The following is a 24,653-nucleotide window of genomic DNA, read 5'->3' as shown; positions in this document are numbered from 1 at the left end:
TACATGGAATCTTAATTAACTATTAACAGAAAAATCAAACTCGGTAAATTTCTTAAAGAGGTTTATTCAGAGCCAATGAGTGACCACAGCCCCAGGAAAATACAAACCCAAAAAGCCTTAAGTGGTCCCAAGGCAGTCGGATTATAGTTTGGTTTTATAACTATATTTAGATTTATAACTATATTTATATTTATAGTTAGGTTTTCAGGGAGCCAAGGGTTACAGGCAAAGACATAAATCAATGTGTGGAAGGTATACACTGGTTTGGCTCCAAAAGGCAGGGATGTCTTGGTGTGGGGGATTTACAAGTTATAGGTGGACTCAAATACATAGATATATACACGTTAGATGATAGATAAGATAGACAAATTATAGGTGGACTCAAATACATAGATATATACACGAAATATGACAGATAAGATAGATAGATCTTTTGGTAGGGATAGATAGGGTCTCCCTATGTTGCTCAGGCTAGTCTTTAACTCCTGGCCTCAAGTGATCCTCCCACCTCAGGCAGCTTGACTAAGAGATTCTTTAATTTACAATTGGTTAAAAGAGTGAGGCTTTGCATAAAACTTGGAATCAGCAGAAAAGAATGTTCAAGATAGTATGCCAGAATCAGCCACAATACACTGGGTCAAAAAAGACCTCTTCAGCAAGATTGATGGTCTGCAAGCTTGACTTAACCCTTGCCTTGCATGGCCGTAGGTCTTGTTTATAATTTGGTATCTTACTACCACCGTCTGTTAGTCTTATGATCTCTACTTTAACATTAATGTTGGTCAGTTGTCTAAATGCCAAAAGGGGCTATAACAAGGGGTGTTCAACCTCCCTTTCCAGAATGGCTGATAACTCAGTTTTTAAGGTTTCTCTGGGGTCTCCTTGGCCAAGAGGAGGTCCGTTCAGTGGTTGGGGGGGGCTTACAATTTTATTTTTAGTTTAAAAACACAAACCAAAGTAATAATTTATTTTTATTTTATGCTTTTTGTTTTGTTTTTGGAGACAGGGTCTTGCTCTGTCAACCAGGCCGGAGTGCAGTGGCAAGATCTCTGCTCACTGCAAGCTCCGCCTCCCGGGTTTACGCCATTCTCCCGCCTCAGCCTCCCGAGTAGCTGGGACTACAGGCGCCCGCCACCTCGCCCGGCTAGTTTTTTGTATTTTTTTTAGTAGAGACGGGGTTTCACCGTGTTAGCCAGGATGGTCTCGATCTCCTGACCTCGTGATCCGCCCGTCTCGGCCTCCCAAAGTGCTGGGATTACAGGCTTGAGCCACCGCGCCCGGCCGGTTCTTTATCTTTTCTAAGTTTCCCATCACCCAACGTTCCACTTGACCCTTCAGCGAAGACGGTACCCGCCGAAAAGGCGTGGCTGGAAGCTGGAGACGTGGCTTCCGGACAGGCGGTGCGAGGCTCGCCTCGTTTCCGCCGGCGCTCGGAGTGACGTAGGAAGCGCGCCGCGCACCTCATGGTTCCGGGGACAGTTAGGGCGGCGGATGGAGGTCAGCGGTGGTTCTCGCGGTGTAGGTCTTGTGGCACGGGGAGAAGGGGCGGCTGGGCGTGGGTTTCGAGGCGTGGCTGGGAAGGTGTCAGGGGTCTTGGGATGCGGTGAACCTGGGGAGCAGGCTGGGACGCAGTGGGATGCGGTGTGCCTGGCTGTCCGCTCGTTCCGTGCTGGCTTGCCAGTGCGCACGCTTCCTGTCTCATCTAGCCCGCGCGGCTGGGCCTGGAAGACGCCGCCCCTGTTGGCCGTCCATGACCCCAGCGAGCCAGTTTTCGTGACTTAGTGCAAGTTGTTTTCTCTCTGCATTTTAGAACTAAAGTTTTGGATTGCTGTTTGCCTAAACCTAAGTCCAGTTCCTGGGCTTCCGTTTACTCCCCTAAACTGCTCTTAGGGATCTTAAAAAATCGGAAAGGAGGCTGGGCGCAGTGGATCACTTGAGGTCATGGTGAAACCCCTTTCTACTGAAAATACAAAAATTAGCCAGGTGTGGTGGCGCAGGCCTGTAATCCCAGCTACTTGGGAGGCTGAGGCAGGAAAATCGCTTGAATCCAGGAGGTGGAGGTTGTAGTGAGCGGAGGTCGCGCCATTGCACTCCAGCCTGGGCGACAGAGCGAGACTCCGTCTTAAAAAAATAGAATAAGTCGGAAAGATTTCTCCACTGTACTTAGGCTCAGGAAGCGGTAGATGTTGCGTTTGGGCAAATACTCCGACTCTCTGAGTTTTTTTTTTTTTTTTCTTTAAGTGGAGTTAGACTAAGCTTTTTACAGCTGCAGTAATCCCCTCATATAAAAATAAAATGTGCTGGCCATATACCAAGTTCCAGGAAGTGGTGAAAGTTCAAACGTGCATTCTGCTTTGGCAGAAATGAGGCCCAGGTGAACGTTTTAGCTTGTTCTTGTCACGTGTCTTCCCTGGGTCATTTAATCGCCGTAGGGAGCTAGAATAGCTAATAGATTTTTTTTTCTTTCTTTTTTTTTTTTTTTTTTTGAGACTGAGTCTTGCTCTGTCGCCCAGTCTGGAGTACAGTGGCGCGATCTCGGCTCACTGTAAGCTCTGCCTTCTGGGTTCAAGCCATTCTCCTGCCTCAGCCTCTCGGGTAGCTGGGACTACAGGTGCCCGCCACCATGCCCGGCTAATTTTTTTGCATTTCTAGTAGAGACGGGGTTTCACCGTGTTAGCCAGGATGATCTCGATCTCCTGACCTCGTGATCCGCCCGCCTCGGCCTCCCAAAGTGCTGTGATTGATTACAGGCGTGAGCCACCGCTCCCGGCCGATAGAATTGTTAAAAGCAACATGACTGCGATATGTAACACATTGCTGGAGATGGCAACATTGAGTTTGGCCTTGGAAGGATGAGATGTGTTTTAAAGGGCCTGATTGGGGGAGGAGGAGACCCGGATAACAAGCCCTGTAAGGTGAGGTGGAAGTGCAAGGCCTGTTTCAAATGGGGCCTTGTGTTGTTGGGAGGCAGAAAAAGGGCTAAGACTGAGAAAATCATTCTGGGCCATGTTACGAAGTGCTTCTTATTATTGGTTCAGAGTTTTTGCTGTTAGAAATTTGGTGGGGGGGGGGGGGGTTTAGTAGGCTAGTGATGTAATCTACCTTGGTTTCGAGAGGCTCACACCTATATCTGCAGTGTTAAAATATATCCACAGAGGCTTTGGGAATGTGAATTTTTTTTTTTTTTTTTTTTTTTGAGATAGAGTCTCACTGTGTCACCCAGGCTGGAGTGCCGTGGTGCAATATCAGCTCACTGCAACCTTCATCTCTGAGGTTCAAGCAGTACTTGTGCCTTAGCCTCCCAGGTAGCTGGGATTACAGGCATGCACCATGATGCCCAGCTAATTTTTGTATTTTTGGTAGAGGTGGAGTTTCACCATGTTGGCCAGGCTGGTCTCAAACTCCTGACCTCAAGTGATCCAACCACCTAGGCCTCCCAAAGTGCTGGGATTACAGGCATGAGCCACCATGCCTGGCCAAGTCCGTAATTCTTAATCCTGGTTACCCTTGAAATAAAAAAATTTAAAAAAATGCTGTCTGGGTCCTGTCTGCAGAGATGCCATCATTTAGGAGACCTTGGGCAGGACCTGGGAATCTGAATTGTTGAACCACATCCTAGGTGATTTCAAGTTACAAGCGGGATGAAAACCTTCCCACCCAGGCTGTAATGCTCCTGAGTTTTGATATTTGATGGCATTCTGTACTGAAACAAAAATCCTGTGAGATTTTTGCTTCAGAAAATACTATCACATGTCTATGGATTGTCAAGAAAGACTTAGTCTGATTTTACAGATAGGGTGGCTTTGACTCTATTTCATTTGTCAAGATTGTGAGTCAGAAACTGCCCCTGTAGTAGCCCCTTCTCTCTCCTTTTTCTCTTCAGGGTTTGGAATCAGTTGCTAGGAGTCTTGTCTCTCTGCCACCCAGGACATTATGGCAGCTCACCTGGTAAAGCGATGCACGTGCCTCCTGAGAGAAGCTGCTCGTCAGGCCCCTGCCATGGCTCCAGTTGGCCGACTGAGACTTGCCAGGGTAGCCCATAAGACTCTGACTTCCTCAGCCACCTCACCCATTTCCCACTTCCCAGGTTCCTTGGTGGAGCTGGTGGAGAAGGAACAAGCGTTTACTCCCTACATAGAGAACCAGGTGGACCATCTCATCAAGAAGGCCACAAGGCCAGAGGAGCTCCTGGAGCTACTTGGTGGCAGTCACCACTTGGCAAACAATCATGCGGCCCTAGTACTTATCCGGCTCTCTCACTTGCTGTCTGAGAAGCCAGAAGACAAAGCCTTGCTTATACAAGATGCCCGCTTTCAGCAACTTCTCTGCGTGCTCAGCAGTCAGGTGGGTGCTGGAGTGTTGTCTGAGAGCATGGACAAGAGGAAAACAACCAGAAATGCTGGGGTCCACAGCAGCCAGTGCTTACCAAGCCTAGATAGGGGCCCTGCATGTCTTCTGGTATTTTTTATTTTTTTATAAATTTCAAAGTGCTTTATTCTGCTTTCTCTTTGTTTATCCTTACGAGAGCCCTGTTAGGTAAATATTGCTATGCTCGTCTTACAGACAGACAGCCGAGACGCTTAGTAATAGAAGCATGGGAAGCGAGCCTGGTTCTCAGTTCTTTGGGTGCTTTCCCCCTCACCGTATAGTCTTGACTTGTATTGATTGCTCTCTGCCAGTGTCTGACTGATGGCAAGGCACTGTTCTTGAAGCCAAAGGAGATGCAGCATAACTGATGGAAGGTCCTTGAAACTTGAGACAGACATGGGCATGATCTAGCCATGTTCAGACCCTCCAAGGATGACCATGGAGAGAGGCAACAAGACCCATTTGTGTGGCCCTGAGCAGGGCATGTTTCAGTCTGCTCACTGTGAGGGACTCCCTTCTTAGAGAGTCTTCCCCGGGGCTCCATGTACAAAAACAGGAGTACAGACTCCTGCTGTGGCTAAACTGGCCCTAACTCCCTGGTCTGGTTTGGAAGGGAGGTGCTGGGGCACTGAAACCATGTTTCCAGTTGTCAGGTGTAATGAAGAGAAAGGCACTATCCAAGGAAGGAGTTGCGCCGAGTGCTTTTCAAGCTGCAGGTTATAACATCAGTATAGTGGGATGTGGCCAGCTGTTTCTTAATGAGTTAGAGTGGTATAGAAAATACCAGAATTCGGCCGGGCGCGGTGGCTCAAGCCTGTAATCCCAGCACTTTGGGAGGCCGAGACGGGCGGATCACGAGGTCAGGAGATCGAGACCATCCTGGCTAACACGGTGAAACCCCGTCTCTACTAAAAAATACAAAAAACTAGCCGGGCGAGGTGGCGGCGCCTGTAGTCCCAGCTACCCGGGAGGCGGAGCTTGCAGTGAGCTGAGATCCGGCCACAGCACTCTAGCCTGGGTGACAGAGCAAGACTCTGTCTCAAAAAAAAAAAAGAAGAAAATACCAGAATTCATCACATATAGTAAGGGGAATCAATAATGTCTCATGAAACTTTTGTTTTAATTATGTATATATTTGCATGTATCATGTGGATTGGGGTTACAGTACATATTTATTTCTTGCTGGGGATATAATTCATAAAATGAACTTAGTTAGGCCCCCTTGTTATTTGGCTATAATTCTAATTGCTGTTTATTGACTCTTTGCTCACATGTGATTTAAGAAAGTCTTATGATGCAAGACTGAACATTGTAACAAAATTATAAGGCAAGTATCTGTAATGTAATAACAGCTTTCTTTTTAAAGATTTTCCTGCTATCCATGAAACCAGAAGGTCGACACCCAGATCTTCTGTAAGATTAGAATTTACTCCAGTACTTTCTCCCTCCTCCCCAGCCCTTCAGACAGCGGCTTCTGTTCCCAGGTCACCTCCTTGAAAGTGTGGTTTCTGCTTCCCATTCATAAGTGAAGAGCCTGAACCTGAGGGTTCAGTGTTGAGAGACTTGGCCCAGGAAAGGACGGAGCCACACTTGTTTTACCATCTGCTCTCCTATGAGGATGGAGTCAGGGCCAAAGGGCTCTAGAGCCATCCATGTTGACAGTCTGGGCCCTGTGGACACAGTACCTGAATAGCAGTTACCCTCTTCAGAAACAGCAGGCACCAGCAGAGAGGGTGGGCTGTGGTGCAGGTTTGGATCCAGAACTATGTAGAAATAAGTTCACCTTTGTTCACCTGTGCAGCAGGGCTAATGGTTCTCCCGGGATGTTGGTGTCTCATAGGGGTACACACAGAGAAGGATGCCTGGCATTTAGTAAGAACCTGTTCAGAGCTGCTGCTGGTAGCAGCAGCAGCTTGGTCATCCCCAGGAGGCCTCTGCATTTGGGTGCTTAGTGATACCAGGGGTCTTTTTACCCATATGTCAAAGGCTTTCCTGCAAACTTTTGTGCCCAGGTGCTCCTCCTTTTGCAGGCAGTTGAGAGTCTGGCGTGCTTGGGTGCCACATCCCTGGAGGGTAAAGATGGTGGTTCACTGCCTAATGCTCTGCAGGGATTCCTGCTTATTGCAGCAGTTGCATGCCTAAGAAACTTCACATTGCCAGAAACTGTGAGGTTGGTTTGTTAGAGAACGGTTTAGGGGTTGGAGCTTCTCTGACTCAAAAACAAATTATTTAACTGGAGAAAAGCTAGTGTTTTTTGTTTTCTTTATTTTTGTTTTGTTTTGTTTGAGACAGAGTCTCACTGTCACCCAGGCTGGAGTGCGATGGCACAGTCTCAGCTCACTGCAGCCTCCATCTTCCAGGTTCAAGTGATCTTCCCACCTCAGCATCCTGAGTAGCTGGGACTACAGGCGTGTGCCACCACACTTGGCTAATTTTTATATTTTTAGTAGGCACAGGGTTTCACCATGTTGACTAGGCTGGTCTCAAATTCCTGACCTCAGGTGATCTGCCTGGCCCAAGTTTTTAATACCTAAAACTTTTCATGTCATTGCAAGTAAAAGTCATGAATGATAACAAAACTGATCTTAGTAAGCCTAAGTGCCACCTTCTCTACCATCAGGTCACATCCATCAGGCCTAACTTTTTCTCTGACCTCTTGTATTGACTTGACAGCTTTACTTGCAGCTCAAGTCTGCATGCCCACCACCCGGAGCTGTAGCCAGGACCATGTAAAAGAGTGTGGTCTCTCTCTAATCAACTACATTATGTCAAAGCTTCACTGGGGAAACTTGGAGAATTTCTCTTGCCACTCAGAGTTCTTGCTTGCAAGCAATTGCAAATGACCTCAGCCACCTTGACCAGAAATGTGCTATTTATTGTAGCCTAGAGGATCAGGCTCAGAGGTGTGCCCTTGGATCTGGCCGGTGCCTGAGGGGAGCTCCTGCTCTGCTGGTACTTGGCAGCCATGTCAAATTCAGTGCCTGCCCTGCCCATGGTAGCCACTGGCCCAGAAGGCTGCCACAGAAACACTGTGACTCATGGGCCCTGTTCCTGTGTCCCAGGCTCAGGGATAAATTTGGTTACAGACACCAAGCGTCTAGGCCTCGAGGTTGAGCAAGGCTGTGAGGAGCAGCAGGGCACCCTGGCCCTGTTACAACAGAGTGGGGAACTGATACTGTCTTCTCTGAAGAGTTGTAGTAAATGCACATGAAACAAGGTTCAGAGAGGGGGCCTCCAGCTCACACACAGGACTGACAGTGCCACATTACTTCTCCTGTGTCCTTTCCCTGCCTAGATAACCTCAGTCTGGCATGGTACCCTCTCGAGGCTGCTGCGGAGCCTCTATGCACTGGGCCTCCCCAGGACCTCCAAGGAGCTGCAGTCAGTGGAGCAGGAGGTCCGCTGGCGCATGCGGAAGCTCAAGTATAAGCACCTGGCCTTCCTGGCAGACTCCTGTGCCACCCTCTCACAGGAACAGCACTCCCAGGAGCTGCTGACTGAGCTTCTCATGCACCTGGAAAGGCGCTGGACAGAAATTGAAGATGGCCGCACGTTAGTGACCATCATGATGAAGGTGGGACACCTCTCGGAGCCACTGATGAACCGCCTGGAAGACAAGGTACTGGGCCTGAAAGCAGGTGGCACCCAGCCTGCCTCCCCTGGGCTTCGGACTTGTTCTTTGGGTGACAATTGTCTGCAGAGGGGTGCATTGTGTGCACTGGGATCAGAGCCCCGGGAGCTTCTGTCTGGGGCCTCAGGCATCACATGGGGTAGGACCAGAGGGCTCGGAGCTGCAACAGATGGTTGCCCTGTGGCTGCATTCATCCAGCACCACTTGCTCTTCCCAACACAGGTGCTTCCCTGATTGCACCTTTATCTTTCCCCCAAACCCCATCACAGCACAGTCTTGAGAAGGGGGCATGGCAGGCAACTCCTAAAGTAACACAGGTACTGCCCAGGCCTGGCTTCTGGCTAGAACTCTCCTGGAGATGTGTTAACCCCTATCAGCTGTAGCCCTGCAGTCAAGTCAAATTCAGCGCCCGTTCCTGTCATAGCGGGGGCTGGCCCAGATGGCTGCCACAGCAAGCTCCACAGCTCATGGGCCCTGGGTCGCCTACCCTGGGACCTGGGGATAGTTTGGCTGTGGACACTACTCCAGGTCCAGGGGTTCCCTGGGGTGGATGAGGAGGCAGGCCCTGCACAGTGGTCCTGTGTTTAGTCAGCTCAGGCCCAGTTGCTGTCTCACAGGGACTGCACTGGATGGGACCATGGGACCCCTGCCCCCAGCTCGTCCCTGCCACCCCAGGCCATTGAGCTGACCTCTGCGCGGCTGTGGTTGACAGTGCCTGGAGTTGGTGGAGCAGTTTGGCCCCGATGAGCTGCGGAAGGTGCTGGTGACGCTGGCAGCTCAGAGCCGGCGGTCCGTGCCCTTGCTGCGGGCCATCTCCTACCACCTGGTGCAGAAGCCGTTCTCTCTGACGAAAAGTGTGCTCTTGGACCTGGCCTACGCCTATGGTGAGCCCTTTGGACAGAACAGTGGAGAGAGGGGAGCTCTTGCCCTGCAGATACCTGCAGCCATGTCAAATTCAGTGCCTGTCCTATGCATGGTAGGCACTGGCCCAGAAGGCTGCCACAGAAACACTGTGACTCATGGGCCCTGTTCCTGGGTCCCAGGCTCAGGGATAAATTTGGTTACAGACATCAAGCAGCAAGACCTCGAGGCTGAGGTGGGGCGGGGGGAGGGCGCTGGTGGGATTGCTGACCCTCCCCAGCTAAACCCTGTGATCTACTCTGTCCCGAAGGCAAACTTGGCTTTCACCAGACCCAGGTGTCCCAGCGCCTGGCCGCCGACCTGCTGTCCCTCATGCCCAGCCTGACTTCTGGTGAGGTGGCCCGCTGTGCCAAGTCCTTCGCCTTACTCAAGTGGCTCAACCTGCCCCTGTATGAGGCCTTTGCCCAGGTGAGCCAGGGCCTGGCCCCAGCTCAGAGAAGCTGGCTTCCTGGCCATCTGCTGGGAACCATTGCCTTAGTCGGGAAAGCAAAGCCAGTCTGAAAATGCCCACTTGTGGGGGCAAATACATACTTCTTGCATTTTGGCTTATTTTGAAAAGGCTGCCATTCAGTTCCCAAAAAAGTGTTTGAGAACTGTTTCCTCTGTTCTTTCACTGACCATAAGTGCTTCCATCCGTTTTGGGGTAGCTGTAGCAGGTAGCAGCATGGCTGGTGAGGCTGAGAATCCACTCAGAACTGTTTCGTGAATCACTGATCCCCCCCCCCGCCAAAGTGGGGCCGTACAGAAAGATGACACCTGCATTTGCGTTTATGTGTGACCAGTCTAAACTAAGTTTACTGGTTGGAGAATATTTCTTTTTTTTTTTTTTTTTTTTTGAGACGGAGTCTCGCTCTGTCACCCAGGCTGGAGTGCAGTGGCCGGATCTCAGCTCACTGCAAGCTCCGCCTCCTGGGTTTACGCCATTCTCCTGCCTCAGCCTCCCGAGTAGCTGGGACTACAGGTGCCCGCCACCTTGCCTGGCTAGTTTTTTTGTATTTTTTTAGTAGAGACAGGGTTTCACTGTGTTAGCCAGGATGGTCTCGATCTCCTGACCTCGTGATCCACCTGCCTCGGCCTCCCAAAGTGCTGGGATTACAGGCTTGAGCCACCGCGCCCGGCCGGTTGGAGAATATTTCTAAAGCCCTTACCGGAAAGAAGCAGTTTCTAAGTGTCCCCAGCCTCTGTGGGTAGTTGCTGCCAGGCGAAGGAGGATCTAGGCCTGTGTAAGTCCTTCTCTATACCCAGCACAGCTCATGGGCCCCGGATGGAGGGTCCTCCCGTTGCTGCTGGCCACGCAGGCTCCCCTCAGACTCAGAGCTGGGCAGGAGGACAACGTGCTGGGCAGAGAGCTTATTCTGTCCATCTGCTATTTCTGACCTATCCAGCACGTCCTGAACAGAGCTCAGGACATCACCGTGCCTCACCTATGCAGCATACTTCTGGCTTTTGCACGTCTGAATTTCCATCCAGACCAAGAGGATCAGTTCTTCAGCCTGGTACGGCCTCTGGGCTCCCACTGCTTGACCTTTACCCTCCCCTGCAGCTAATCGTTCATAAACTGTCCTCCCAAGATCAGCTCGCACTGGGCGGAGGGGGAGGGGCCGCTCTGTGTGTCATGGGAGGGCAGGGGGAGCTGGCTGGAGCCAGGCATCCTAGGGATCACTGAGAACAAACATGAAATCCTGCTGTCTCGCTGACTGCCCTGCCAGGCAGCGCTGGGGGGTCCTGCCTCTGGTGCTCCTTTTAATGCCCTGTTGATGCTCAGAAGCTCCAGTGGGCCTTCATGCTATGTGCCCCAGCTCAGGGTAGGAGGGGGAGCCTTGTTTATGAAGACCTCAGGACAGCCACAGAGGCCAGAGCAGGCCAGATGTGACCCCAGGCTCCCTGGGATTCCATCAGGGGTTTGCCTGGTATAGTCCTGAGAACAACCAGCCAGGGGCTGGGAGCACTTCACCTCTTGGATGTTCTCATCTCTCGGAGGACCAGAGATTCCCCCTCCCTTTTCCCAGGTACTCACTTGGAGACATTATGGGAGAAGGGATTTTGTTCCTGCCAGTAGGTTGGTTGTAGTAAACCTAATCAAATGCCAGCATTCAGCAGCACTCTTCCTGCTGTCCAGAGTGATCTTGGAACATGAGGAAGATTCCTCGTACCTTCAAGCCCAGGATTGCTCCAGGCCTCACCAAGGTCCAGGGTTCTGCCTCTTGTTCCCCAGTAGCCTCCTCTGGCCTCATCCCAACTGGGCCAAGACCATATCTTGGACTGTGATTCACCCATGGCTATTTGCAGCCCCTAAGGAGAGCCTGCTTTCTCCACCACACCCTATTCTTGCCCAGGTACATGAGAAACTAGGGTCAGAGCTGCCAGACCTGGAGCCAGCCCTGCAGGTGGACCTGGTGTGGGCCTTGTGTGTGCTGCAGCAGGCACGGGAAGCAGAGCTGCAAGCTGTCCTCCACCCTGAATTTCACATCCAATTTCTAGGTGAGCCCCTTGTCCTTAGTACTACTGGAACTGGGGAACTGCCTGGTCTTGTCTGCCTAGTGCCAGGTGAGAATTTGGGGCAGATGGAGGCCAGGGCTGTCACTCCCCCTTGCTCTCCATCCCCTCCCTGTGGGTGGCCAGCAGACTGTAACTCTGCTGCCTCCTGACCCAGAGAACTGGGCTGGGACTGGGTGTAGGGGTGCTACTGCACTCTCATCCGGGGTCTCCCCATCTCTGGCCCCTAGACCCACCTCCCTCTACTTTCTCCTTGTTCCCTAGGGTGCAAGTCTCAGAAGGATCAGAACACCTTCCAGAAGCTGCTCCACATCAACGCCACTGCCCTGCTGGAGCACCCCGAGTACTCAGGTCCCCTTCTGCCAGCCTCAGCTGTGGCCCCTAGGCCCTCAGCCCTTGACAGGAAGGTGACCCCCCTGCAAAAGGAGCTGCAGGAGACACTGAAGGGGCTGCTGGGGAGCGCCGACAGGGGCAGCTTCGAGGTGGCCACGCAGTATGGCTGGGTGCTGGGTGAGGGCTCCCCCTGGTTGGCACCGGGCCAGGCACTGCCTGAGTCTAACAGGACTCTTCTAACCCACCCCCTCTGCAGTAAGAACTGACCTGGGGAGCTGTAGGGTGTCAGCCTGGGCTCTCCACAATCCCATCTTGGTTCATCCTTCCTGTGGGGGGGGGTTTCTGAGGGATGTCCCCCAAGATGTTCTCATTCCACACTTCTGCCCCAGATGCTGAGGTGCTGCTGGACAGTGATGGCCAGTTTCTGCCCCTAAGGGACTTTGTGGCACCTCATCTTGCCCAGCCAACTGGGAGCCAGCCACCACCTGCAGGGGCTAAGAGGTAGGTGGCCAGAGACCTATTGGCCATGGCCCCCGTAGAGGCCATGGGGGCACCATGGATGTTGGACTGCATATTCTTTGCTTTCCCTCTTTCACCTCTGAGGGGCTGGAAGACTGGAAGCATGCCAACCACCCCTTCTTCCTTCCAGGCTAGCTTTCCTGCGGTGGGAGTTCCCCAACTTCAACAGCCGAAGTAAGGACTTGTTGGGTCGCTTTGTTCTGGCCCGGCGACACATACTGGCTGCAGGCTTCCTGGTAGTGGACGTGAGTACCTCTTGGGCAGGTGGTCACTGCACAGGGAGAATCCCCAACCCCCACTAGAAAGGGGATCAGGTGGAACTGAGCCAGCAGGTATAGACACATGCCCTGCCCATGGCCCCAGGCCTCTCCCAGGAGTCCAGGGAAGGAGTTTACTGTGGATCCTAGGTGCTCCAGCCTCCCGTCTAACCTTCCCAGCATCTCACCCGTGGGTGAACCCAAAAAGGCAACCAAGCCTGCTCATTCAGCTTAAGAGGTGGGCAGGGTAGGGCCCATTCACAGATGAGCAGCTCGAAGCCCAGGAGGCTGCACAGCTGTTGGGGCTCTGAGTGCAGTGGCTCTGCCCCCTTGGTCAGAGCCTGTTGTCAGGAAAAGTAGGACCAGTGGGACTGGCAGGAGCAGAAAGATGCAGGTCTTGGGCCTGACTCTGGGTTCATACCTGGGAGACCTTAGCTAAGATCAAAGGGGGCCACCTTCCCTGGAAAGGGCCAGTGAATGAATATGTGGCTTCATGAGCCACACAAGCGTTCTGTTTTCTTCTTTGGGTTGTTGGGAGGTTTTTAACTGTTTAAAATTCAGAAGTCCTTCTTGGGCCTCCAAGTGGTTTGCAGACCTCTCCAGCACTGACAGTGCTAGCACCTCTCCCTGCCCACACCACCTGCAGTTCATGGGCTCTGCCTTGAAGACTTGGTGGCCAAGGGGCAGGTGTGCAGAGCTGTTGGTCACCAGAGGTGTTGGGTGAGGGGTCAATGTGAGGACAGCAGGCAAGCAGGCAGAGCCACTGGTTGGAAGGAATCTCCTTGCCCATGTGACCTGTCTCCCCTGCCTCCTTCTAGGTCCCATTCTATGAGTGGCTGGAACTCAAGTCTGAATGGCAGAAAGGCGCCTACCTCAAGGACAAGATGCGCAAAGCAGTGGCTGAGGATCTGGCCAAGTGACTTGTGCCAGCAGCATGGGCTGCGTGCCTCTCCACTGGAGGTCTAACCATGGGTCGGCAAGAACGGTCGCCCTTGAGGACAAACCTCTGTGCAGGACCTTGGCCAGAGTGGGGAGGGTGGCCAGCCGCTCTGAGGGACAGAGCATCCTCTTGTGTGTAATAAATCTTTAATTTTGGTGTTAGACCCCTGGGGCCTTCCCAGGCTTTGTCACCCTCTGCACTCTCAGCACTTGTCTGTCTGCTTTGGGGAGCAGGGCATGGTTCTCCAGAATCTGCCCTGTGCACTCCCCTGCCATGCCTAGCCCAAGAGGGCTGCTTTCGGGACAGACCTGGGTTGTCACCTGCCTGTCTCTCCCAGCTTCTTCCCTTCATGTGTGCATATTCACATATGCCGGCCTCTTGCGTAGGGGTCTCTATCAGCCCCAGAAGACAGGTGGAGTCCTAGAATTCTGAACCTCCAGGGCAGAGGAGCTTCCCAGGGAAGCTGATTGGAGGTTCAGTGCATGGCTGGGGGTTCTGATGGAGCTGTGGCTACTGAACCACAGCCATCCTGGGAGGCTTTCTCACATTAGTTGTCTCACACTTAGCTGAGTGAAAGGCACCCTGACAGCATGTGGTGACAGGTGCGATGTGAGGGTTGGGTGAGCGCTTGGAAGGTGCTGGCTCTGGGAGAGGAGAAGATCCCACTTGGCTGACACCATGGAACCAAGAGCCAGATTCCATCGTCTTCACCACCCTGACCAGAGCCTTGTGCTGTCATCTAGGAACTGGCTGCCCAAACAAGGTCTTGGTGACCTCCCTGCGCCTGCGGGGATTACCAGATGCTGGGAGGCAACAAGCTTTCTACCTTCCAGCCTGTGTTCAGAGACACCCATTGGCAGAACCTAACTAAATAGCAGTCAGGGAACTGGGTTGCCTCCAGCCATACAGAATGGAGAGCGGGACAGTGGGGTGGAGCTGATAGTGGAGAGGCCCACCGCCCCCAGCACTCCAGGCTCCCCACCCTACGGTGTTTCCCCAAAAAGAACAAGTCTAGTTACTGCTCCAATGGTTGGCCACTCACCCAAGCATTGGGGTAGTTTCTTTTTTTTTTTTTTGAGACGGAGTTTCGCTCTGTCGCCTGGGCTGGAGTGCAGTGGCCGGATCTCAGCTCACTGCAAGCTCCGCCTCCTGGGTTCATGCCATTCTCCTGCCTCAGCCTCCCGAGTAGCTGGGATTACAGGCGCCCGCCACCTCGCCCGGCTAGTTTTCTGTATTTTTTTAGTAGAGACGGGGTTTCACCATGTTAGCCAGGATGGTCTCCATCTCCCGACCTCGTGATCCGCCTGTCTCGGCCTCCCAAAGTGCTGGGATTACAGGCTTGAGCCACTGTGCCCGGCCATCATTGGGGTAGTTTCCGCCGGCTTCACTGGGCACCGTCAGGCACAGGTGACCACGGTCCTTGTTAGCACAAGTTTTAGGGTTACCACAGGAGTGGTCCCCCACACGGTGGGAGGGGAAAGAGCTGCCAGAGATGATTTCTGAAGCAAGGAAGAGCATCTCGAAGTGGAGACAGCCATGGCAAATGCCCAGGGTGTGGCAACAACTTAGTTCTTAGAGTGGGGTGCACAGAGTCTGCAGGGCTGAGACCAAGGAGCTGAAGGAGCTGGTTCAGGAGGGCCTGGTGTGCATCTAACCAAGGAAATAAAAGCTCATCCTTGGAGCCCCTGACTCATTTTGAGATAATCACAGGTTCCTGTGCAGTTGTAAGAATGTGTGATTTGCTCAATGGCAGAGTAGGATCCAAGGTCACACCCCAATACTGACATGAATACAGGTGAAGCAGAGAGCATTTGCAACTTTAAGGGCCCTCACATTGCGCTTTATACTCACCACCTCCTCGTCCTTCACCAGCAACCGCAAGTGTTTGGTCATTCTAAGAGTGTCAGGGAATCACAGGATGTGACTTCTGGAATTGTATTTCTTGACTTGGCACAATTCTCTGAAAATTTGAATTCTTAAATTGCATGTATCAGTAGTTTATGTCTTTTTCTTGCTGTTGCATCTGTTTTGTGCTTTATTCCGTGATGTGGCTGTAACAACCATTTGCTCCCTTAACCCTGGGGAGACATCCTGGTTGTTTCCGGGTTTGGGATATTACTGATAAAGTAACCAGAAAATCTATGTCTAGGTTTTTCTGTAAGTTTTCATTTCTCTGGGATAAAGATTCCCAGGAGTGTAACTGCCAGGTCAGATGGAATGTGTGTGTTTCTCTAAAAAACTACCATCTTTTCATCTCTTTCTGATAAGTTGTTGATAAGTACACATTTATTTCCCATCTCTGGTGAAATGTCTTCTCATGTCTTTTGCCTGTGTTGTACTTGCATTTGCTTTTTTATCAGTCTTGAGAGGACTTTGTAAGACTTACATTGAGGGCCGGGCGCGGTGGCTCAAGCCTGTAATCCCAGCACTTTGGGAGGCCGAGACGGGAGGATCACGAGGTCAGGAGATCGAGACCATCCTGGCTAACACGGTGAAACCCCGTCTCTACTAAAAAAATACGAAAAACTAGCCGGGCGAGGTGGCGGGCGCCTGTAGTCCCAGCTCCTCCGGAGGCTGAGGCAGGAGAATGGCGGGAACCCGGGAGGCGGAGCTTGCAGTGAGCTGAGATCCGGCCACTGCACTCCAGCCTGGGCGACACAGCGAGACTCCGTCTCAAAAAAAAAAAAAAAAAAAAAAAAAAAAAGACTTACATTGAGATATTTTTGTTTGTTTTTGCCTCTAGATGTCAGTTCCTCCAGAACCATTTGTTGAAAGGCCATCCTCTCCTATTGACTTTCGCATTTTTGTAAAGTCAGTTGGGCATATTTGTGTGGGTCTGTTTCTGCATTTTCTGTTCTGTACTGTTAATCTATGTTATCTCTCTGCCAATATCACATTCTTGATTACCGTAGCTGTAAAGCAGGCTGCCTTATTGGGTGGCGTGATGGGTTCTCCTACTTTATTTTTAAGAATTGTTTTAGCTATTCTAGTTCCTTTGCCAATCCATGTAAATGTTTGAAAAAGCTCGTCTATGTAAAAACAAAACATGAAAGTCTTACTGAGGGTTTGATAGGAATTAAACCTATAGATCAGTTTGGGGAGACATGACATCTTTACTGTGTGGAATCTTCCAGTTGAAACAATAGCCATCTCTATCCAAGGGTTCAACCAACCCCAGATTGCAAAAGCAAAAAATAATACAAGAATACAAATTTAAATAACAGCACAGCTTTTATACCATGTTAAGTATTTTCAGTAGCCCAGAAACAGTTTAAAGTTTACAGGAGGATGTGCAGATTATATGGACATGCCCTGCTGTTTTCTATTAGGAACTGGAGCATGTGTGGATGGATACCAAGGGATGACTGAATATTTATTTAGGCCTTTGCTTTCATCAATATTTTGTAGTTTGGGCTTTTTGTTTGTTTGTTTTGTTTTGAGACAGAGTTTGTTCCTGTTGCCCAGGCTGGAGTGCAATGGCGCGGTCTCGGATTACTGCAACCTCCACCTCCTGGGTTCAAGTGATTCTCATGCCACAGCCTCCTGAGTAGCTGGGATTACAGGCACCTGCCACCATGCCTGGCTAATTTTTGTGTTTTTAGTAGAGATGGGGTTTCACCATATTGGCCAGGCTGGTCTCGAACTCCTGCCCTCAGGTGATCTCGCCTCAGCCTCCCCAAGTGCTGGGATTACAGGCATGAGCCACCGCACCCAGCCTGTAGTTTTTGTTTTGTATTACCTAAGTCGGCCAGGTGTGGGATCACGCCTGTACTCCCGACACTTAGGGAGGCCGAGGTGGGTGAATCACCTGAGGCCAGGAGTTCAAGACCAACCTGGCCAACATTGTGAAACCCCATCTCTACTAAAAATATAAAAATTAGCCAGGTGTGATGGCGGGCACCTGTAATCTCAGCTACTCAGGAGGCTGAGGCAGGAGAATCACTTGAACCCAGGAGGTGAAGGTTGCAGTGAGCCAAGATTGCACCACTGCACTCCAGCCTGGGTGACAGAGCAAGACTGTCTCAGAAAATAAATAAATAAAATATATGTGTGTGTGTGTGTGTGTATGTATGTATGTGTATATATATGTATACACACACATACCCCTAAGTCATGATTTTGGAGCAATTGTAAGTGGTATAGTGTGCTTAATTTTGGCATTCACACGTTGATTGTTAGCATATAGAAATGGGATTGATTTTGTTTATGCATTTTTTAAATTCCTTTGGATTTCCTATGTAGATATTTATGTCCTGAAAACAGGAATATTTTTATCTCATCCTTTCAAATCAATATTCTTTTTATTTTGTTATTTATGACCACTTTATTAAAATATAATTCACATGCCATACATTTCACCTATGTATGATTCGGCTGGATGTGGTGGCTCATGCCTGTAATCCCAGCACTTTGGGAGGCCAGGGCCCCCAGATCTTGAGCCCAGGAGTTCAAGACCACCCTCGGCAACAGGCAAAACCCTGTCTCTATTTTTTTAAATACAAAAATTAGCCTCGGTGGCATGCACCTGTCATCCCAGCAACCCAGGAGGCTGAGGTGGGAGGATCACCTAAGCCTGGGAAGTCAAGCCTGCAGTGAACCATGATAGCACCACTGCATTCCAGCCTGGGCGACAGAGTGAGACCCCATCTCACAAAAATGTATGAGTCAATGGTTTTGTCTCTTTGCAGATATATGCAACCATCACCGCGATTTTAACATTTTCTAAACCTCATATACTGTACCTTATAGTTATTACCTGCCTATCTCCCCCCAATCCCCATCATATGCATGCAGCCACTAGTTTTTCTCTATAGATAGATTTTCCTCTTCTGAACTTTCATATGAATTAGATCATACAAGATGTGGTATTTTGGTATTTTGTGACTGGCTTCATTTACTTAGCATGTTTTCATGTTTCATGTCACATGTATCAGTATTCATTCCCTTCTTTGCCTGAATAATATTCCATTATATGTTTGTGCCACATTTTGTTTATCTATTCGTCCATTGGTGGACATATGGATTGTTTCCACCTTCTGGCTATATGAACTGATACAGTGTGGATATTTTGTCCCCTCCAAAATCATGAAATAGGATCACCAGTGTTGGAAAATGGGGCCTGTTAAGAAGTGTTTGGATCATGGGAACAGATCTGTCATAAATGGCTTGGTGCCATCCTTGTAATGAGTGAGTTCTTGCTCTATATTAGTTCACTTGAAAGCTGCTTGTTTAAAAGAGACCGGGAGCTCCTGTCCTCTCTCTTCTGCCCTCTCTCATCATGTGACATGCCTGCTCCCTGTTCACCTTCTGTCATGAGTAAAAGCTTCCTGAGGCCTTCCCAGGAGCCAAGCAGATGTTGGTACCATGCTTGTATAGCCTGCAGAACTGTGAGCCAAATAAACTTCTTTATAAATTATCATCTCAGATATTCTTCTATAGCAATGCAAAATGGACTAATACATGAATAATGATGCTATAAATATTCCTGTACAAGTTTGAGTATAAATGTATGTTCTCATTTTTCTCCACTACCTAGGAGTGGAATTGCTACGTCTGTGGTAACTATGTGTAGTCATTTAAGGAACTGCTAGACTGTTTTACATTCCCACCAGTAGTGTGTAAGGTTTCAGATCTCTACATCCTCAATGGCACTTGTAATTTGAGTTTTATTTTAGCCATGTTAGTGGGTATGAAGTGATTTCTCATTGTGGTTTTTGTTATTTCCCTAATAACTCATGGTTTTCAGCATTTTTTCATTTACTTATTTGGCCATTTGCATGTCTTTTGGAAGAATGTCTTTTTTAAGATTCAGGGAGTGGCCAGGTGGGGTGGCTCACGCCTATAATCCCAGCACTTTGGGAGGTCGAGGTGGGCGGGTCATGAGGTCAGGAGATTGAGACCATCCTGGCCAACACGGTGAAACACCATCTCTACTAAAAATACAAAAAACTTAGCCAGGTGTGGTGGCGGGTGCCTGTAGTCCCCACTACTCAGGAGGATGAGGCAGGAGAATGGCACGAACCTGGGAGGTGGAGCTTGCAGTGAGCTGAGATGATGCCACTGCACTCCAGCCTGGACGACAAAGTGACTCTGTCTCAAAAAAAAAAAAAAAAAAGATTTAGGGAGTACATTAGGTGCAGGTTTGTTACATGAGTGTACTCTGTAATGCTGAGGTTTGGGCTTCTAATGAACCTATTACGCACGTAGTGAACATAGTACCCAGTGGTAGTTTTTCAACCCTTGTCTTCCACCCTCCCCACATTTGGATTCTCCAGTGTCTATTTTTCCATCTTTATGTCCATGTATACACATCCGTTGTTTAGCTCTCATTTATAAGTGAGAACATGCAGTATTTGATTTTCAGTTTCTGAGTTACTTCACTTAGGATAATGGCCTCCAGCTCCATCTTGCTGCAAAGGTGTGTGTATGTGTGTGCACTGGGTAATTTATTAGAAAAGAGGTTTAATTGGCATGTGGTTCTGCAAGCTGTACATGAAGCATAGTGACATGTGTTTCTGGGGAGGCTCCCAGTCGTGGTAGAAGGCAAAGGGGGAACAGGCATGTCACATGGTGAAACAGGAGCAAGAAAGTGTGTGGAGTGAGGAGATGCCACACACTTTTAAATGACCAAATCTCGGCCGGGCACGGTGGCTCATGCCTGTAATCCCAGCATTTTGGGAGGCTGAAGTGGGCGGATCATGAGGTCAGGAGATCAAGACCATCTTGGCCAACATGGTGAAACCCCATCTCTACTAAAATATAATAATAATAATAATTAGCTGGGCGTAGTGGCACATGCCTGTAGTCTCAGCTACTCAGGCTCCTGAGGCGTGGGAATTGCTTGAATCTGGGAGGCAGAGGTTGCAGTGAGCCGAGGTCACACCACTGCACTCCAGCCTGGCAACAGAGCAAGACTCAGTCCCAAAAAAGACCAAATCTCAAGAGAGAACTGTCTCAAAGACAGCACCAAACCATGAGGGGTCTGTCCCCATGATCCAAACACCTCCCACCAGGCCCCACCTCCAGCACTGGGGATTAAAATTCAACATGAGATTTGGGTGGAGACATACCAGACTATTATGCTGCCGTAACAGAATACTGCAAACTGAGTAATTTATAAAGAACAGAACTTAGCCAGGCAGGGTGGCTCATGCCTGTAATCCCAGCACTTTGGAGACCAAGCCAGGCAGATCATGAGGTCAGGAGTTCGAGACCAGCCTGACAAACATGGTGAAACCCCGTCTCTACTAAAAGTACAAAAAATTAGCCAGGTGTGGTGTGTGCCTGTAATTCCAGCTACTCGGGAGGATGAGGCAGGAGAATCACTTGAACCCAGGAGGTGGAGGTTGCAGTGAGCCAAGATCATGCCACTGCACTCCAGCCTGGGCAACAAAGTGAGACTCTGTCTCAAAAAAAAAGAAAAGGAAATACAAGAAAAGAACGTTATGTGGTTCATGGTTCTGGAGGCTGGGAAGTCCAAGAGCATGGCACCAGCATCTGGTGAGGGTCATCCTATAGCAGAAGGCATCACACAGTGAGATAGCATGCACAAGAGAGAGAAAATGAGGCCAAACATTCTTTTATCAGGGGTTCACCCTTCAGAATCTGAACCATCCCATGTTAACAGCATTAATGATAGCCAAAAAACTCATGGTCTAAATGCCTCTTGAAGGTGTCCTACCTCTTAATATTGTTGCAATGCAGTTAAATTTCAACATGAGTTTAAGAGGGCATAACCATTTGTTGAAAAGACTGTTCTTTCCCCCTATCCCTTTGAATGGTCTTGACACCCTTGTCAAAAATCGGTTGACCATAGATGTGTGGGTCTGCTTCTGGGCTCTCAGTTCTATTCCATTTATGTTTATATCTATCCTTCTGCGGGTAGCACACTATCTCTTGATTGCTGTTGCTTTGTACTAAGTACTGAAATTGGGAGGTGGTTTTTGTTTTCAAGATTGTTTGGCTACTCTAGGTCCCTTGCAATTCCATGTGATTTTTAGAATTAACTCATCCATTTCCACAATGAAGTTAGTTGGGAGTCTGATAGGGATTGGGTTGGATCTTTAGATCTTGGGGATTGTTACCATGTTAATGTTAAGTCTTCTGACCCGTGAGCATGGGATACTTTCATATTTATTTAGATATTCCTTAATTCTTTCAATGTTGTTTTGGAGTTTCCAGAGTATTAGTTTTGAACTACTTTTGTTAAATTTATTCCTGAGTATGTTATTCTTTTTAATGCCAGTTTGAATCGAATTGTTTATTTTTTTAGTTTTAGAAACGGCCTTGCTGTGTTGGCCAGGGTGGCCTCAAACCCCTGGGCTCAAGCAATCCTTCTGCCTCAGCCACCCAAGTAGCTGGGACTATGGGTGTGCACCATCGTGCCTGGCTCCTGGAATTTTCATAATCTCAATGTTGGATTTTCATTGCAAGTTTACAGAAAAACAATTGATTTTTATATATGGATTTTGAATCCTGCAACCTTGCTGAACTATTATAATGTGTCTGATTATAATGTGTCTGTGGGTCTATTTTCTTTTTCTTTTTTTGAGATGGAGTCTTGCTCTGTCGCCCAGGCTGGAGTGCAGTAGCATGATGTCGGCTCACTGCAATCTCCGCCTCCTGGGTTCAAGCAGTTCTCCCTACCTCAGCCTCCTGAGTAGATGGGATTACAGGCACCCGCCACCACGCTTGGCTAGTTTTTGTATTTTTCAGTAGAGACAGGGTTTCACCATGTTGGCCAGGCTGGTCTTGAACTCCTGACCTCAGGTGATCCACCCACCTCGACTTCCCAAAATGCTGGGATTACAGGCATGTAGGTCTATTTTCATATATTCTTTTTTAGTTCATTGAACTTTCTGGATGTGTAGATTATTGTTCTTCAGTAAATTTGAGAAGTTTTCAGTCATTACTATTTCATATATTTTTCTTTCTCCTTTTTCTTTTCTCTCCTTTTGGTTTTCCCATTATGTGTATGTGGGTGTGCTTAACAGTGTTCACATTCTCTGGAGTTTCTGTTCATTTTTCCTTTTTTTTCGGTTATTCAGTTTGTATAATCTCTATCAATCTCTAATCTCTATCAAATTCACTAATTCTTTCTTCGCCCACTGAATTCTACTGTTCAGCCCTCTTGTGAATTTTTTCTTTCAGATATTTTACTTTTCAACTCCGTAATTTTCATTTTTAAAAAATTTATATCCAGCCTGGGCAACATGGTGAGACCTCGTCTCTACAAAAAAAAATTAAAAATTAACTGGGTGTGGTGGCCCATACCTCAACTACTCAGGTAGTTGAAGTGGGAAGATCACCTGAGCCCCAGAGGTGGAGGCTGCAATGAGCCGTGATCACGCCACCACACTCCGGGGCAACAGAGTGAGAGCCTGTCTCAAAAAAATTGATTTTAATTAAAAAAATTATTTATATCTCTTTGCTAATATTCTCTATTTGATGGAATATCATCAGATACCTTCCATTACTTCCTTAATCATGCTTTCCCTCATTCTATGAACATATTTGTAGTGGTTATTCTGAAATATTTTTCTGTTAAAATCTGTTGCTTACACAGGCAGGTTCTGTTCCTGCTTTTTTTTCTTTTCTTTTTTTTTTTTTTTTTTTCTGGTATACTAGTCATACTTTCATTTCTTTGCTACTTTTTTGTTGGAAAGTGGACATTTTAATAACATTAAATAAATAATTGAACAGCACCCAATAGCAACTCTGGGTACAGGTCCAAACCCCCTCCCTTTTGGAGCTTGTATTGCTGTTTGCTTGTTTATTTGCTTAGTGACTAGCTGGATTATTTTGGTGAAGCCTTTACCTCTCCCCTACAATGTTCTGCCTCTGATGGTCCTCTTCAGGGAGGTGCAGCTATGTGTATGCCCACAGTCACCCCGGAATGACAGTGGTTCTGGTAAGGCTCTCCTACTCTCTTTTCCTAACCATGCCCAGCTGTTAAACTCCACTCATTGCCACTCCTAAACTTCACTCTTTGCTCTATTGTTTTCGACAATACTCTGGGCACAAATTCCTCTGTAAACTAATCCAAATTGTGGCCTCTTAGATAGAATAGTTTCAGATTTTCTTTAATCCCAGTAGGGCTCCACCCAGCTGTCTTATTACCCCATTTTCTCCTACAAACCAGCCAACCTCCAACCTAGGCTGTATCTTCATTAGATCCATGAATCTCCTTCCAGTTGCTTTTCACCATAATGTCTACTGCTGTTGAGAATATCCTTGGGTTTAAACTTCCTTGTATCCTCTTGCAAGTAAGGTCAGTTCCTATGGGAAGAGATCATGGGCTGTTTTACAACCTGCTTTTCCCCTGCAGGCAAAATCTCTTAGCTCAGTGGCAAACTTCTGAGTCACACTCCCACTCTAGGAGCTGAGCAGTCAGTGGAAGGGAGGCAGCAGCCTCTCCTGGCATGGAACTCCCACCTCATAAGCTGTGAGAAGGGCTATCAGGACCCCGGTATTCTCAGCATGCCACACCCAAAGTATAGTCCACTTTCCACAAGTGGGGGCTAAGTGGAAGAAGGGAGCCCCACCTCGACCAGACTCACCCAGGACTTACTTCCACAACAGGCAGCTGGGAGAGGGATGAGATACACTCATTCCCTCTTCCCAGGAAGAAAGCCCTCTGGCTGGGAGATGGAAGAAAAGAATCCTGTGTTCTTGGCAACACCAATCTGGTGTGGAGTCCACCTCCCTTTGCTGGACTGAGTTGTCTTGATTCAATACCACAGACTTGCCTTTCTTACTAAATTCTCATAGATTTTCTTGAATAGATGTTTCTTTCTTTTTTTTTTTTTTTTTTAACGGAGTCTCACTGCATCACCCAGGCTGGAGTGCAGTGGCGGGATCTCGGCTCACTGCCCCCAACCTCTGCCTCCGGGGTCAAGCAATTCTCCTGCCTCGGCCTCCCTAGTAGGTAGGATTACAGGCATGCACCATCATACCCAACTAATTTTTCTATTTTTTTTTTTTTAGTAGAGATGGGGTTTCACCATGTTGGCCAAGCTGGTCTTGAACTCCTGATCTCAAGTGATCCACCCACCTTGGTCTCCCAAAATGCTGGGATTACAGGCATTAGCCGCCACACCCGGCCTTGAATAGATGTTTCTTCATTTGCTGTTTGCCCTTCAGACCATTTCCAGAAGCTTTAATTTGTTCTGTCTTTCATTTTTATTTT

The 24,653-nt window shown here is 48.7% G+C and overlaps 1 protein-coding gene and 3 non-coding genes across 9 annotated transcripts; all 4 read left to right on the top strand.

Moving 5' to 3' along the window:
- Window positions 1–1,288: 1,288 nt before the first annotated feature.
- Window positions 1,289–13,670, top strand: TBRG4 (transforming growth factor beta regulator 4). Of its 6 annotated transcripts, none has more exons than XM_023226350.3 (12): window positions 1,338–1,497; window positions 2,751–2,915; window positions 3,884–4,344; window positions 7,664–7,987; window positions 8,712–8,883; window positions 9,171–9,328; window positions 10,306–10,416; window positions 10,930–11,401; window positions 11,681–11,926; window positions 12,139–12,250; window positions 12,399–12,513; window positions 13,344–13,670. In XM_023226350.3, exons 3-12 carry the CDS (start codon window positions 3,934–3,936, stop codon window positions 13,443–13,445), a joined length of 2,223 nt encoding a protein of 740 aa, XP_023082118.1. In that variant the 5' UTR covers window positions 1,338–1,497; window positions 2,751–2,915; window positions 3,884–3,933; the 3' UTR covers window positions 13,446–13,670. The 6 variants fall into 6 exon arrangements, with proteins under 6 accessions (XP_023082121.1, XP_023082118.1, XP_023082122.1 ...); XM_023226351.1 differs by having other exon boundaries at window positions 1,411–1,518; XM_023226353.2 differs by lacking the exon at window positions 2,751–2,915 and having other exon boundaries at window positions 1,289–1,497.
- Window positions 7,327–7,460, top strand: LOC111552327. The gene has a single exon (XR_002734609.1). It is a non-coding gene; the product is annotated as a small nucleolar RNA SNORA5 (small nucleolar RNA).
- LOC111552321 lies at window positions 8,386–8,521 on the top strand. Its single transcript, XR_002734603.1, has one exon. It is a non-coding gene; the product is annotated as a small nucleolar RNA SNORA5 (small nucleolar RNA).
- On the top strand, window positions 8,939–9,072 carry LOC111552326. The gene has a single exon (XR_002734608.1). It is a non-coding gene; the product is annotated as a small nucleolar RNA SNORA5 (small nucleolar RNA).
- Window positions 13,671–24,653: the final 10,983 nt, after the last annotated feature.

This window comes from Piliocolobus tephrosceles, chromosome 8, assembly GCF_002776525.5.
Source record: "Piliocolobus tephrosceles isolate RC106 chromosome 8, ASM277652v3, whole genome shotgun sequence".
Taxonomy (NCBI): Eukaryota; Metazoa; Chordata; class Mammalia; order Primates; family Cercopithecidae; genus Piliocolobus; species Piliocolobus tephrosceles.
Note: the sequence above shows the minus strand (reverse complement) of the source record. Positions and strands in the feature narration are given on the sequence as shown.

Excerpts from the sequence above, each read along its gene's own strand:
- TBRG4 (XM_023226353.2), top strand. The coding sequence starts at position 3,934 with ATGGCAGCTCACCTGGTAAAGCGATGCACGTGCCTCCTGAGAGAAGCT. Across the intron at positions 8,884-9,170 it reads GGACCTGGCCTACGCCTATG|GCAAACTTGGCTTTCACCAG; the intron begins GTGAGCCCTTTG and ends TCTGTCCCGAAG. Across the intron at positions 12,514-13,343 it reads CAGGCTTCCTGGTAGTGGAC|GTCCCATTCTATGAGTGGCT; the intron begins GTGAGTACCTCT and ends GCCTCCTTCTAG.